Genomic DNA, 15,076 nt, shown 5'->3' with positions numbered 1-15,076 from the left:
GGAAAGGCGGGGCCGACCCACGGACAGCCCTGAAGCTCATGGGGAGAGTTGGGTTTGGGGCGCACACAGGCCGAACCCTGTGGAGCTCATGGTCACCAGGAGATGGGTCAGGAGGCAGCAGCACCTAGGACAGGACAGGCCGCACCTGGAGGGCCAACGTGGCCGGACACTCGGGGATTTCCCTTGTTCTGGTCCTGACCAGATCTGAAGAAGGGAAAGGCAACGCTCAGCCTGGATGGCTGTGTAAACTGTGTCCCAAGTTTTTAACCTGCTTGGGGTCCCCAGTTTTCCCCTCCGTAAAAGGTGGCTAATAAAAATACCTTCCTCATAGGTTTGAGTTGTCTTTTTTTTTTTCCCGATTTGTGACATAATTGATACTCAGTGATAACACCAGTATCATCGCTGTTCATTCATTTGCCACCTCTCCTCTCCCTCTGTGGGGTGTTTCCTGGGAGAACAGAGCTACTCAAGCAGACGACCCTTGACACACACAGACATGATCCAGCCCAAGCCTCTGTGTGCCCTCAGAGCGGGTGGGAGAGAGCTCAGTCTGCCAGGGACAGCAGAAGGCCCTACAATGCCATGAGCCCTCTGTTTTCTGAGTACCTGTTAACCTCAGACATTGGACAAACGATTCTTCTTTCCCTTGTGCAAGACATGCCCAATTTCTTTATTTCCTTTGAGCAGATTAAATACAGCTCTGAGCCCTCTTCCTTTCAACCTGGTGGGAATACAGTCTTTTCATTCTTGGGGGTCCCACCACCCCTCTGGGCTTTACTAAAGACCCTGGGATTTTTTCAAACCTTTATGGAGAAACAAACACACAGAAAAGGGCCCAAAACATCCTACTGAATCATCACAAAGTGGACACACCCATGTGACAACCTCCCAAGCCTGAACAGAGAACATCAACAGTGGTCCAGGAGTCCAGGCCACCCCCCAGGGCCCACCCTCCCTGTCCCCACGAATAACACTGTCCTTACTGCCAGAACCGCCTCCCAGGGCCTTCCTCTGTTGATTTGGCCAGCACCCTGCCATCCCGCCGCCCTGGACCACCTCCTGCCAAGGCAAGAGCTGAGAGAGGGGTGAGGCTAGCACCTCACAGCCCGCATGGCACTCCACACCCCAAGCCCCAAGGCGAGCACACAGCTTCGGGCTTTGCCCAGTGATCCTGGGGTGGCCCTCCCTGGGGGGTGGCATGTGGTGCCAGGTGACAACAGCCTGCTGCAGGTGTCAGGTGATCTGTACCTCTCTCCCCTCGGCCTTCAAGGGGTGCACGATTGGGCACTCCCCACCCCGAGTCTCCCGCAAGCAAAGGTGCCTGGACTCCTCCTGCCTCACGTTCCACGAGGGAGGGCTGGGCCTGTGGGAACCTCTGCAATCCTAGAATTTCACTGACTTTCCTGTAATTTTCAGTCCCTGCGTCTATTTTAGGGGCCTGTCCTTGGAACATGGAGATGCAAATGTTTTACTACGTTGCCATTTTAATCCTGGGTGTTGCAGTGACAGACTTGGGGAGGGGCTGGCAGGGTGACAAATGGGGTTTAGGGCCTATTTGGACTTATTTAAAAATCATTAACTGCATTAATAACAATCTTGTGCCTTCATGTTCATGTTAATTATTTTTTTCACCAAAAGAGGAACAAAAATGTAGTTTACAACAGTTTGTGTGTGAAATGAGAAGAAAGGAGAAATTATTTCCATAGTCGATGTAAAAGGAACGTCAAAGGTCATTATAGAAAATAGTCAGCACGTGTTATCATCTATAGAAATGAACTGACCCGTCCTCCAACATTGGGGAATTTTAATATTTTGATATTTACTAATCTAAATCCAGTGATCTGGTTCCAAAAACTGTAGCTATCATTCAATGCTGCTCTAATTCATCCTTTGAGAAGAGATAATTTAAATGCAATTCATTTGGAATCACAGGCTTGTCTTAAGTACCAGCTACAAGACTACATGTCAAGCAGAACAGGAGGGCTGGTTCTCTGTTCCCTCAAGAAGCTCCAGGCCTCTGAATGAAACAGGTCACACCTAGTGACCCTCAGCTCCCAATTCTCCAGGTGAGGTAGGCAACATGCAGGTGAGTCCAGGAGCTGGGGGTCGGGGAGGAGACACACCCTGGTAAGGGGAAAATTCCTGGAGCCTGCGGACTTGGGGGTGACCTGGAGCTGTGCACATGGAAGGTTCTAGAGTTGGCGGAAAGGCCGCATCAAATAAGAACATCACTGGGTAAGAAGCAGGTTGTGTCTAGGTAGGGATGGTGGCCTGGAGGGGTTCAAGGCCCAATTCCAGACTGTAGGGCACATGGCATGGAGACAGGCCATGGGGCTTAAAAGATGTGAAGCTGGAAGTAAGAAATAGGCAATTAGGTAATCAGAGACAAGGACAAGTAGTTTTCCTCTGACTATGCTTGTTTGTTTAGGTAAAACCACAAACCCAACCAGTCTCAAAGGACTTAGGACTCCCATAGTGACCTCTGGAATCCTCTTAGGATTCACCAAAAATTATATACAAAAAAGGTGATCACATGTTCTATTCCAAATCTCATTTTCATCTCTTAAAGTTTAGCGACAGGGCAGAGAACAGGGGAAAAAATGTCAAGCTGCCTATTTTAGAAAAAAAGGACAATCAGTATTCGTGTAGAGTTTAAGTATACTTTTAAAAATTGAAATCTCACAGTGTCCTTTGAAGGAAGTCTTACCACTTGATTTTATAGTTGAGAAAATTGAGGCTCAGGGGTTCTCAGTGGCCTCCTGAAGGCCACAGAGGTCTGAGGATGGAGCTGGGAGGGAGTCCTGTGGCTCTGGCCTCAGATCCCACACTTGGTACCACTCTCCAGCTTGTTTGGTTTTCACACTTTTCCCCTAAGGGACCTCTAATTACTAAGGCATCAGGGATTCCACTGGGCAAACAACTCACATTTGTCTGAAATACTTTAGACGACTTTGATTTGTTTGACAAAATTCTTGTGAATAGGGCATTCACTCCATAATTCATATGGGATTATTTTGAGGTTTTGTGTTGAAGGGATTATATTATGACTGAGTTCTCCTGAGAAAAGCTGTAAACATCGAGAGGTGACATCCTGGCGCCTGCTGTCCTCTGGGATGTTTTGGGGGTTGGTGAGGGCTCACGGGGGTCATCCTAGGCCTGAGCGCCGTGGGGTTACAGTAACCTTGGCAGGAAGCTCACCTGCTGCTGTGTGGCCCAGGCCCCCAGCTGAGTGACCACTGGCAAGTGACTCTCTCTTGCTCTGTTCAGTGGGGTTAATTCCCTGCCCCGATCACAGGGCTTTTGAGAGGGTTATGGTGAGATGGGCTTACGTACAAGTGCCTCACAAAGACGGCGTGAGCCTCAGTGAGGACCGTGATGGAAAGCTGTGGGGCAGTGGACGGAGGGGCTGGACCAATGTGAGTGCCCCGAGTTCCCGCCGAGCCTCAGGGAACAGGGCGACAGTCTGGAAGTGTCTCTCCAGGGTTGGCTGGGCCCTGGGCGAGGCGAGTGCTGTTCCCCTGTCACCCACATCGCTGGATAAATGTCCCCGCCCAGGAGCGGGGCATGGGGACAGTGGGACACAGGAGAAGCTGGGGATAAACCCAGCTGAGCCCTTAGCTCCTGAGAACCCTGGTGGGTCAGGGTGGCCTGCACAGGAGAAATGCAGTGTCCACTGAGTGCCAGCTCTGCTCCAGACATGGTCACCATCACCTGCTTCTCATTGTCACCGTGTTCCTGAGAAGGCCGCCTTGTTGCCCCTTCAAGATGAGGACACTGAGATTCGGAGCAGGCGGTACTTGCCCCATGTCCCGAGCTGGCAGGGGGCTGACGTGGGTCTCAGCTCTGCTATTCCTCTCATTTGGAAACGTGTATTGTACCTCTAGAAGGAGCCAGGCTCTGGTGTGGGCACCAGGGCTGCAAGGTGCCCAGGCTGAGCTCCCCGCTCTCAGGGGCCTCCGCTGACAGAAAGTGAGGGTCCTGATGCCCGGCGCTCTGGTTTTCCAATGCCACTTTGCTGTCCGCCCTTCCTCAGAGAGGGATGGGAGCCCAGGAGATGAACCTGGTCCCCGTCCAGGTTGCCAAGGGCATCCCGAGCTCAGACACAGCTCCCTCCTCAACGAGGTGTGACTGGGGACCCTCTTGGGATGAAGCCAGTTTAACAAAACCAGAGAGAGGTGCTGAGGTGCACCCCACAGGATGGGGTGGTTATAAGTCTGAACGTGGCAGCACGTGGGGCCGGCCTACGAAGTTAGGACGTTGGTAACATCCTCAGTCACCTGATATGGGAAATGAGGGACTCCAGCCTCAGAGCAAAGGCAAAGGCACCCCAGACCATCCCATGTTTCTAAGGATGCACACCAGCCAGGCCTCCTACTGAGAATTTGGAGCTGACAGTTCCCTCAATTAACCAAGGTGATTATGGATATGGTGGGAAAGTGTCTAAAATGGTGGAGAAATGCCTCATGCTCCTGATTTAACAAACACTAAGCATCTGCAGGCTTGAGGTGGCTGCAAAGACAGGTGGAAAATGATGCCTTCCTTAGAGGTGTGAAATGCCAGATATCTTGTCACCCAGAGGGAAAGGAAGAATAAATACACGTTTCCCACTTAAAATGTTTTGGTTGTCTAACATCCTTGAAGTGATTAGTGAGTTTTCATTTCTCGCTGTCATGATGAACCCAAGGATTTTAAAGAAATTGATGTGTCTGGTCCAAAGAAGTCTTTTTTCTTTTTGATCCTCAAATTGTTCCCTCTTTGACCACTGGCAGCCCCTTCGAGTCGGGTTTTCCACCTTTTGACCTGCCCCTCGCAGTCTCCAGCAGCCTCCATTTTTCAGGGAAGACCAGATGTCCCAGATTCAACTCAGGCCAGGAATCAGCCATTGCCTCAGGTGTCTTGGTGCTGGTTGATGGGAAATAAGAATTCAAGAGCGCAGTCTGGGTGCAGCCAAGCCACTATGCCAAACCCCATGCCCACCATTTCCACCAGCGATTCTAAAGCTTTTAGACTAGGAGAGTCACCATGGAGGAACCCCTTGAAATGCACGTTACTGGACCCCACTCTCAGAAGCTCCAATTCAGAAAGTCTAGGGTAGACTCTGTGCTCTGACCATGTTCCTCAGTAATTCTCATGGATTGTCGTTAGAAGTTAGCTCCAGCAGGAAGGACCCACAGAGACCTTTGCTGGTGAGGGTGTGTGTGGGAGGTTTTCTTTTGACCTACAAGATTACCAATAGCCACGACGTATAGTATTTTACGCCCGATCCTTGAGTCAGCGTTTCAAAAAGCTTTTTCTCTCCTTAGATATTTTCCTTTCTTCAATTTTCCTGGGGTGAATAATTTATTGCTTTCTTTCAAAATCCAATTTGCTCATCATCTCAAACCATACTGAATGTATTCATGAATTACATGACAATCTTGAGATGTAGACACAGAGTTTTGAAACAACTTTCTCAACAAAAACAAGGGGAAATCTTGGAATGAAAATCCATCTGTCTCCTGCGGTTTGGTTTGATGAAAGTCTTGCTGAAACATCAAACCCACACATCCGTCTTGTGTGGAGGGAGGAGAATAGAAATGAGGGGCTCCAAGCATGTCTGAGACTTTCCCATAACTCTGGTCTCCGTGGGTCTGCCTGGGAAATTATGGATTTGTAGTCATTTCTGTTTTCAGCGTTTTGGGGGTTTCTTTGGCTGTTTCATAATCCAGAAACATACCAGCTCTTCTCTCTTAGTGTGGTATCGCCCAGAAGATGAGTGCAGGGCCAGAGCTGGGACCCTCTAATTAAGAAACCTCCGTGGAATGGAGATTTTAGAGGCTGAAATAGGCCAGCCGGTGGGAGACAAGGGTACAGGATGTCCTCTCCATTCCCGTGAGCCCGTTTCCTGGGGCCCCATGCGTCCCTGGCTAAGGTGAGGGGTACTGCCTGCCAGGGAAACTTTCAAGAGCAGCTTCTCTCTCAACAGTAAGAAAAGGACAATTATTCAGGGTTTGGGGGCCATGAGATATGGAAGGCAGAATTTTTTAAAACTTGGAAGTAGACTCTGAAATGAAGGCTCTTTCTGGAAATGAAGACGGTTGGGGTCTGGGCTGTGAGTCCTTTCAGAGCAGGCATGGGAGTAGGGTTTTCTCTTTGGTCTCTTTAGCTTGATTTTGGGGGCGCTGTAAGTGTCCCACAGAGCTAACAACATAGCACATGCTCAGTAAATGTTGAAGAAATGAACAATCAAACAAACAATCCGTCGCTTCATTCGTGATTAAATCTATAGGCGAAGCTGGCCAGGACCCTCTCCGTAACACAGTGTGACCTCACGCTAGTCATGGACACTCGCATAACCGGCAGTCCCTTTTCTCTAACACTGTGTTTGCTTTTAACAGTGTCTAAACATCATATTCCAAAATTCCTCCAGATAGTGAAGACCAGTTAGATAAGGCACTCCCCATGAGGTGGCAGTGACACATGAAGAAGCCAAAGCTAAGGAAGTGAAGGCCCCAAGCAAGGCCACTTGGTAGGAAGCAGCAGGCCGGGACTTCCCCTGCTGCTGCAGACTCCAGAGAGGTGAGGCCCTGGGCCAGGGACAAGAGGCGGGAGTGACAACCACTTGCTTGTTTTCCCTTGTACTGTTATCAACTCCCTTTGGGTTTCCCACGAGCTTAGCTGGTCCAGAGGGAGAATCTATTTTAACGTTTGCCCAAATGCAAGCCACCATTTGGCCAGCCCTTCCCCAGGGACAGACCGCAAGTGCTTTGCTGGCAGCTCCGTGCACCGTGGGTGGTTCCGATCATGAGGCTGAGTCAACAGGCCTGTGGCCACGCAGAGGAAAGGCTGCGTTTGGCCCCATGGGCACCTGGGGACACTCTGTCCCCAGTCTCCCCAGCCCACTGCTCCAGACTAGGACATTCAAGCTCTGCTCACTCGTAGGACCCACATGGGCACGGTCCCCGCTGATTGACTCCTATGGGGACACTACAGCGACTGCCCTTTTTTTTTTTTTTGGGTCTTCGTTTCTTTTTTTTTTTTTTTTTCTTTAAACATCTTTATTGAAGTATAATTGCCTTACAATAGTGTGTTAGCTTCTGCTTTATAACAAAGTGAATCAGTTATACATATACAATAGGTTCCCATTACTCTTCCCTCTTGCATCTCCCTCCCTCCCACCCTCCCCATCCCACCCCTCTAGGTGGTCACAAAGCACCGAGCTGATCTCCCTGTGCTATGCGGCTGCCCTTTGTGGGAGCAGAGGGCCCCCCGATGGCCTCTTTCTGATACCGACTGCAGCGCCTTCACCTCACAGAGCCCCCTCAGTCTCCCTCAGTCCATGGACTTGCGCAGGGGCTCCCCTGCCTTTGGGTGGCAATTTCCTGCTCTCCTGAGGTTACTGCACAGGGATGCTCTTCCTCAATGGTCACCTCAGTTTGGCTGCCTTCAGGGAGCTGAGGAGGACAAGTGTGGAGTAGGGACTGCCATTCGTTGTTCAAGACACAGACTGCGCAGAATCCCTCCTAATGAAGGGCTGATCTGGGATTCCAAGGCGTGGCCTGAGATTGTAGAATATAAGGCACTTATTACGTTGAGGTTGTCTCCTTTTATTTCTAGTTTATTGAGTATTTTTTTAATCATGAAAAGACGTTGAGTTTTGTCAAATGCTTATCTAATCAGTTGAGATGGTAAGGTGGTATTTTTAATTCATCCTGTTAATGAGGTTATTACATTGAGTGATTTTTGTATCTTGAACCATTCTCATATCCCAGGAATAAATCTCTCTCAGTCATGGTGTCTGATCCTTTCAATATGCTGATGAATTAGATCTGCTAATATTTGGTTGAGAATTTTGAATCAGTATTCATAGTGGATATTGGTCTGCAGTTTTCATTTCTTGTAGTGTCTTTGGCTTTGTTGTCAGGGTAATGTTGGCCTCATATAATGAATTAGGAAGTGTTCCATCCTCTTCAATTTTTTGGAAGAGTTTGAGAAGAATTTGTGTTAGTTTTTTAAATGTTTGGTAGAATTCACCTGTGAAGCCATCTGGCACTGGGCCTTTCTTTGTTGGGAGGTTTTTGTTAATGATTCAGTCTCCTTACTAGTTATATGTCTATCCAGATTTTGTATCTCTTCATCATTCGGTCTTGGCTGGTTGGTAGGTTGTGTGATTCTAGGAATCTATCCATTTTGTCTAGGCTATCCAATTTGTTGGCAAACAATTATTCACAGTATTCTCCTATAATCCTTTTTATTCCTATAAAATTGGGTGTAGTGTCTCCTCTTTCATTTCTGTTTTTAGTTATTTGAGTCTCTCTCTCTCTCTCTTTTTGTCAATTTAGCTAAAGCTTTGTCAATTTGTTGATTAAAAAAAAAACAACAACTAACTCTTGGTTTCATTGATTTTCCCCATTGCTTTTCTATTCCCTATTTTATCTATCTCTCTGCTTAATCTTTATTATTTTCTTCCTTCTGCTAGCTTTGGATTTGGTTTGTGGTTCTTTTTCTAGTTCCTTAAGGTTTAAAGTTAGGTTGTTGATTTGAGATCTCTCTTCTTTTTAAATGTAAGCATTTATGGCTATAAATTTCCCTCATTGCTTTCATTGTGTAAGTTTTGGTATGTTGTTTTCACTTTTATTTGTCTCAAGATATTTTCTAATTTCCCTTGTGGTTTCTTCTTTGATCCATTGGTTGTTGAATAGTGTGTTGATTTTCATATATCTGTGAATTTTCCAGTTTTCCTTCTGCCTTAATTTCTAGTTTCATTGTGATCAGAAAAAATACTTTGTATGATTTCAACCTTTTAAAATTTGTTAAGACTTGTTTTGTGGCTAACATACGGTCTATCATGGAGAATGTTCTATGTGCACTTGAGAAGAAACCCTAAATATTCCACAGGAAAACTATTAGAACTAATAAATAAATTTGGTAAAGTTGTAGGATATAAAAATCAGCACACAAAAATCAACTGTGTTTGCATACATTAACAATGAACTCTCCAAAAAGGAAATTACCAAAACAATTCCATTTGCAATAGCATCAAAAGGAATAAAATTCTTAGGAGTGAATGTAACTAAGAAGGGGAAAGACTTCTATACTGAAAACTACAAAACGTTTCTAAAAGAAAATAAAGAAGACACAAATAAATGGAAAGACATTCTGCGTTTGTGGATTGGAAGACTTAACATTGGTAAGATGTGAATATTCCCCAAAGCCATCTACAGATTCAATGCAATCCTTACCAAAATCCCAACATTTTTTGTGGGAATGGAATAGTCAATCCTAAAATTTGTTTAGAATCTCAAGGGATCCCAAATAGCCACCAAAAAAAAAAAAATCTTGAAGAAGAGGAACAAATCTGGAGGTTATACTTTCTGATTTCAAAATTTACCACAAAGCTACCAAAACAGTGTGTTACTGGCATAAAGACAAACATACAGACCAACGGAATAAAATATTAATAGAAAGCTAACAAATAAACCTTTGTATGTATGGTCAAATGATTTTCACTTATACATTTTCAAGGGTCCCAAGATCATTTGATGGGGAAAAGACAGACTTTTCAACAAATGGTGTTGGGAAAATTGGGTATCCACATGTAAAAGAATGAAGTTGGATCCTTACCTAATACCATACACAAAAATTATACCAAAATGAATCAAAGACCTAAAAGTAAGAGCTAAACTATAAAATTCTTAGAATAAAACATTAGAAGAAAAGCTTCATGACATTGGATTTGGCGATGATTTCTTGCATATGACACAAAAAGTCAACAACAACAACAAAAAGATAAATTGGACTTCAAAATTTAAAATGTACTTCAAAATTAAAAATGTTTGTACATCAAAAGACACCACCAACCTCCAGGAACAGAAGAAAATATCTTCTAAAATTTTGCAAAATATTGCAAATCATATACCCTAAGAGGGATTAATATCCATAATAAATGATGAACTTCTACTACTCAACCACAATGAAAGCAAACAATCTGATGTAAAAAAGGACAAAGGCCTTGAATAAACACTTCTCCAAAGAAGATATAGGAATGGCCAATAGGAACACGAAAACATTCTCTACATCACTGATCATTAAGGAAATGCAAATCAAAACCACAATGAAATTCCACTTCACACTCATTATTATGGGTATAATTTTTTTAAAATAGAAAATGAGTGTTGACAAGGATGTGAGGAAGTTGGAATCCTTTTGCTTTGCTGATGGATATGTAAAATGGTAGAGCAGCTGTGGAAAACAGTATGTTGTTTCCTTAAAAAAAAAAAAAAATAGAATTACTGTATAATCCAGCAATTCTACTTGTGGTTATATATCTAAAAGAATTAAAAGCAAGGACTCAAACAGTAATTTGTACACCCATATTCACAGCAGCATTATTCACAATAGCCAAAGGATGGAAACAACCCAAGATTCCAGATGAATGGATAAACAAAATATGGTAATGTGGTAAATAAATTTACTACATACATGTAAGTAAATATTCCATAAATGGGATATTATTCAGCCTTGAAAAGGAATGAAATTCTGACACATGCTTCAATATGGGTGAAGCTTAAAGACTTTTTCTAAATGAAATAAACAAGACACAGAAGGGCAAATAATGTATGAATCCTCTTCTGTGAGCTACCTAGAGTAGTCAAGCTCATAGTGACAAAAAGTATAATGGTGGTTACCAAGGGCTGAGCAGAGAGGAATGGGGAGTTAGTGCCTAATGGATACAGAGTTTCAACATGGGATGATGAAAAAGTTCTGGAGATGGATGGTGGTGATGGTTGCATAACAATGTGAATGTACTTAATTGTACATTTAAAAAAGGTTAAAATGGTAAATTTTATGTTATGTATATTTTACCATATAAATGAATGGGAGAAAAAGGTATAAGCAAAGAAGAGATGTTTTCCCTCTCTCAGAGGGGGAGGTATACAGTGATGCTGGTCTCAGAGACTTGGGGATTCAGAGGATGCCTTTGGCATCCTCAGTCTTGCTTGTGCCTTTACCCTCACTTGCCCCCTCTACCCCATACCCTGTCTCCCCAAATTGGCTGAACTTCTCTCTGCATCATGGCCACAGATGGCTCCCAAATTACATCACGTCATCCTAGTGACTAAAGAGAAAAGAGAGGGGTTTTCTTGTACAGAATATGGGTATAATTTCTCAAGAAAGGATTCTAAACAGCACCAGTTATTTTATGCATTCATGTGGGATATTCTGACCAGCAGCCCTTCATGGACCATTTGGAATAGAAAATGAACCATTCCCTGGATTTTTTTTTTAAAGGAGCAGGGGGAACCATAGTAGACAGGCAAAATTAGCAGCTTCTACAAAAGGGCTAATAATGTTTTCATTGAAGGGTTGTGATGAGAGTTAGAGATGCTGTGTATTTTTTTTTTTTTTTTTGGTCACACTGCATGGCTTGTGGGATCTTAGTTTCCTGACCAGGGATTGAACCCAGGCCCCCGGCAGCGAAAACCCTGAGTCCTAGCCACTGGACCGTCAGGGATTCCCAAGAGATGCTGCATTTTAAGTCCTGTAAATGGTAGGCATGCAATAAATGGAGGTTGCAGGAGTTATGTCTCCATAATTAATCTTGGAAGATAAATTTGAAAACCTGTCAAGTCTTAGAAAACTCTCTTAGCTTTGCTGAATTGAACGTACATGGGGCCCTTACTATCAAAACTGTGTTCTTCATACACTACTTCCCACTAAACGGCACCAGGCTCCTTGGAGAAATGGAGGATTCCAGGGACAGGGCATGGAAGGTAGAGGAGGATCCTCAAACATCTTGAAATGTGCAGGCCAAGCCAAAAGACATAGGAGCCAGCTTGAAGGGTCTCTTCTGGCATATTATGGGTCACTTAGAACATCACAAAGGAAAACAACTGTACGGGGGATACAAAAAAAAATCCATGAGATCCATATCACACTTTTCAAAAACCACTGGTCATTTTCAGAGCATCAACTCATTACTCTGGAAACTGCGAAAGAGAAGGAATAAAACACATAGCCTATATATCAGGATAACAAAATAGTTGATGAAGGTGTAGTTTTCTTTATAGATGAACTCCAGCTAATAAATGCAGAAGGTACGATAGATTAAAATCCCCTATTTTGCAACACCTAATAAAATAACAAATCTAGGCAACGGTTATCATTAATAGCTGTAAAAACCCATGAGATGAACTTGACAAGGAAGCGGAGGGATCAGGCTGACACCACCTAAACCTATGGTTAATCTTAGAATGTGGGACAACCAGATGCTACGTGTGCCGAAATGTGATGTGGTAGGAGGTGAATAGCACCGCCATTGATTCTAAATCCAAAAAGTCTCTAGATCCATCTGTTGGTTTGTAGGAAATATGGAAAATAGAGAGACAATTGAATAGTGTGGTGGGAAGTCAGTAGCCAAATCTAGAATGAAAAAATTATCTTGTTTTTTTAAAACAAATCAATGGCAGGGAAATTAACAGGAGGAATTATAAGGGCCAATCGTAAAACAGAACCCACCCAAGGTAGTTCAATAAGTGGCATTTAGGAGAGCTGTTACAAAGAGTGGAAAAGTGAAGAGGGCTAGTGGAGAACGGTCACACCAGGAAGTACCATCACCCTTCCTGGTGCAGCAGAGCCCAGGATCAAGCTGCCCAGGAGTGTGGAACCCTAGGTGAGGGGCGACCTGATAATACATTCTTCAGGTAATATACTTTTTCTCTCTACTAGCTTACAAGATCTTTTTTTTTTTTCTGTCTTGGATGTTCTAGGGATGATTTTTCTAGGTATGATTTATTTATTTGGCTTGGTTATTAAGTTCTGAAAAACTCTCAGCCATTCTCCCTTTGAATATATTTCTCCTGCATTTCTTTCGTTTCTCCTTTTGAAATTCCTCTTATATGTAAATGGAATATTCCCACTGTCTCTTTCAAGACTTTTTACTGGCCTTTCGTATCTTCCATCTCTTTATCTCCCTCTTTGCTACATTTAGTGTGATTTCCTCAGATTTATTCTTCAAATCACTAATTTTCTTATTGGTTGTGTTTAAGTTTTTGTTCCTCTCTCTCTCACTGAATTTTTAACCGAGGACTATATTCTTAGTTTCCAGGGAAGCCCTGCACCAGTTTTTGTATTAATGTCTCAGGTGGGAGATTCCTATACTACACAAATGATATGAATTCAGATCTCCCACTCTGTGCAGTATCAGCCAAAGTGGTAACTTCTCAAGGGTAATTTTTTGCTGACTAAACTCCACACAAAGGCCGCCAACCTCTTCTCCATCTCTTTGTAGTTTGGGAGGACAGGGGGCACTTTGAGTCTCCAGGCCTCACACGGAGTGGTTCTTGTTGCTGTGTCCTGTCCGGGGCTGGATCGTGTCTGCTGTCCTTGCAAAGCATCCTAAATCCTGCCATCCACCCATGCGGCCACTGCTGGGTCAGCTTTCTCCTACAATTCTGCCTTTACCATTTGATCTTTGTTTCCATCTGAAAGAAATGGGCCTTTAGTTTTTGACACTTGGTTATGTAAGTCTTTTGTCACAATGTCTTATTCATTACTTCTACGTATTTATAACCAGAAAGTGGCATCAGCTCAATCCACTGTGCTGCCAGAAGTTTCCAGTAGTAGATGCTTTAAAATGAAGAAATGTAATGATGAGTAGAGTATACACAGAAATGTACACATGTCCTTAATTACCTAGATATTCAGTGCCTTTGCTATGTACTCTGGGTATTACAACATTGGACAAAATCCCTGCCCTTAAAGGACATCACCGTGTAATGAAAATATACAGAAATGCACAGAAATAGTAAAGGAGAACTAAAGGGGAAGAAAGGAGAAAGTGCAGAATGTGGGTGTGGAACTCAAATCTGAGCAGGGCTCATGATGAAGCCCTTCCCTTCAGGAACACACACATGGCGAGGAGGGTGATAGACAGAAAGTTCAACCCAAGTGCAGGAGGTGCAAAAAAATAGTAATTTGGTTGGCTGCCATATTCTATGTCACCTCAGTCTGTGCAACGATGAATTTCTAAAGAAGTTACATGCAAATGTTTTCAAACTGAATTATATTTTTAAGTGTCAAGGGAATCTGTGTCTCAAGGCAGCTTTCATAGTGGCCTCTGCCATGCACAGCTGTGGTGTCCACTGGCCTCGGAGCTTCTACCAGGCCACTGTGGCCCATCCATGATCACTGACGTCTGGCTCACTCCTACACCCCCAGCACCAGATACAGGACATGACACGTAAGATGGGCTCAACAAACACTCGGCCACTCAATGAAACAATTACTCTCCAAGCCTGTGCACCCAGCTTCATGCGTCACACATTATTTTTGGAAGGCCCTGGTGTTTTCCATCCTGCAGAATCCATAGGAAAGTGTCTTTCCCTAACCCAAGGCCTCCAACAACTTCATGTAAAAGCTTCTGAGCGGCACAGAGCATGGGGACCCTGGCTTTTCTCCACCCCACCCTCTTATTCTCTTTTCCAGTGAGAAGCTGCCAAAGTAGAAAAGATTCATTCTACTCGCGTGATCCTGATGTGGTATCCTGCCCTCCAGAGGATGCTCAGGTGACAGCTTGTTCCTGGGCCAAACTGAGTGAGTGAGCCAGTGACCTGGAAGCCCAGGCTGTGGAGGGGGACCCCTAAACAAAGCCCCCAACCAGGGATGGAAGTACTCAAGCACAACACACACACACACACAGAAAGAAAGGGGGTTAGTGGAAGGTTTATGAGGCTCCTCCGGACCAGACACCACCAGGAGTTTTACCTATATTGTGCTTTTATTTTTCTGCCAGTCCTTCGAGATACATGTTATAAACCCCTATTAGCCAGCTTCTGGTTCCCAAGCCCACGCGTGGCAGCGCTGGGGCTCAATCCAGCCCTCTCCCCGACACCTGCTCTCTCTTGCTGCTTCAGCAGCCTTGTGTGTTTTACCGATATCTTGAGGCTCTTTGCCGTTTGTGGGCATGTATGCTGCCCATTTTTATGGAGCCACTGCCTGACCTAAAAAAGCATTGGTGCCAGCTCACCCTGGAGCTAATATGTCGGCAAGTATAAAAGCAATTGGCTTCACCCAGATACAGGATTCCCTCATGGGG

General features: G+C 44.5%; 1 protein-coding gene across 1 annotated transcript in view; it reads left to right on the top strand.

Annotated features, from left to right (window-relative positions):
- MRPS24 (mitochondrial ribosomal protein S24) overlaps positions 1-14,516 on the top strand; it is a 175,397-nt gene extending 160,881 nt beyond the window's left edge. Inside the window, exon 6 of the mRNA XM_036863572.1 lies at positions 14,467-14,516. Coding sequence (XP_036719467.1) covers positions 14,467-14,485 — 19 coding nt within the window. The 3' untranslated portion in view covers positions 14,486-14,516. The remainder of the gene's footprint in view (positions 1-14,466) is intronic.
- The last annotated feature ends 560 nt before the right edge of the window (positions 14,517-15,076 follow it).

Source organism: Balaenoptera musculus, chromosome 9 (assembly GCF_009873245.2).
Source record: "Balaenoptera musculus isolate JJ_BM4_2016_0621 chromosome 9, mBalMus1.pri.v3, whole genome shotgun sequence".
Lineage (NCBI taxonomy): Eukaryota > Metazoa > Chordata > Mammalia > Artiodactyla > Balaenopteridae > Balaenoptera > Balaenoptera musculus.
The sequence above is the reverse complement of the archived record's forward strand: the minus strand, read 5'-3'. Positions and strand labels throughout refer to the sequence as shown.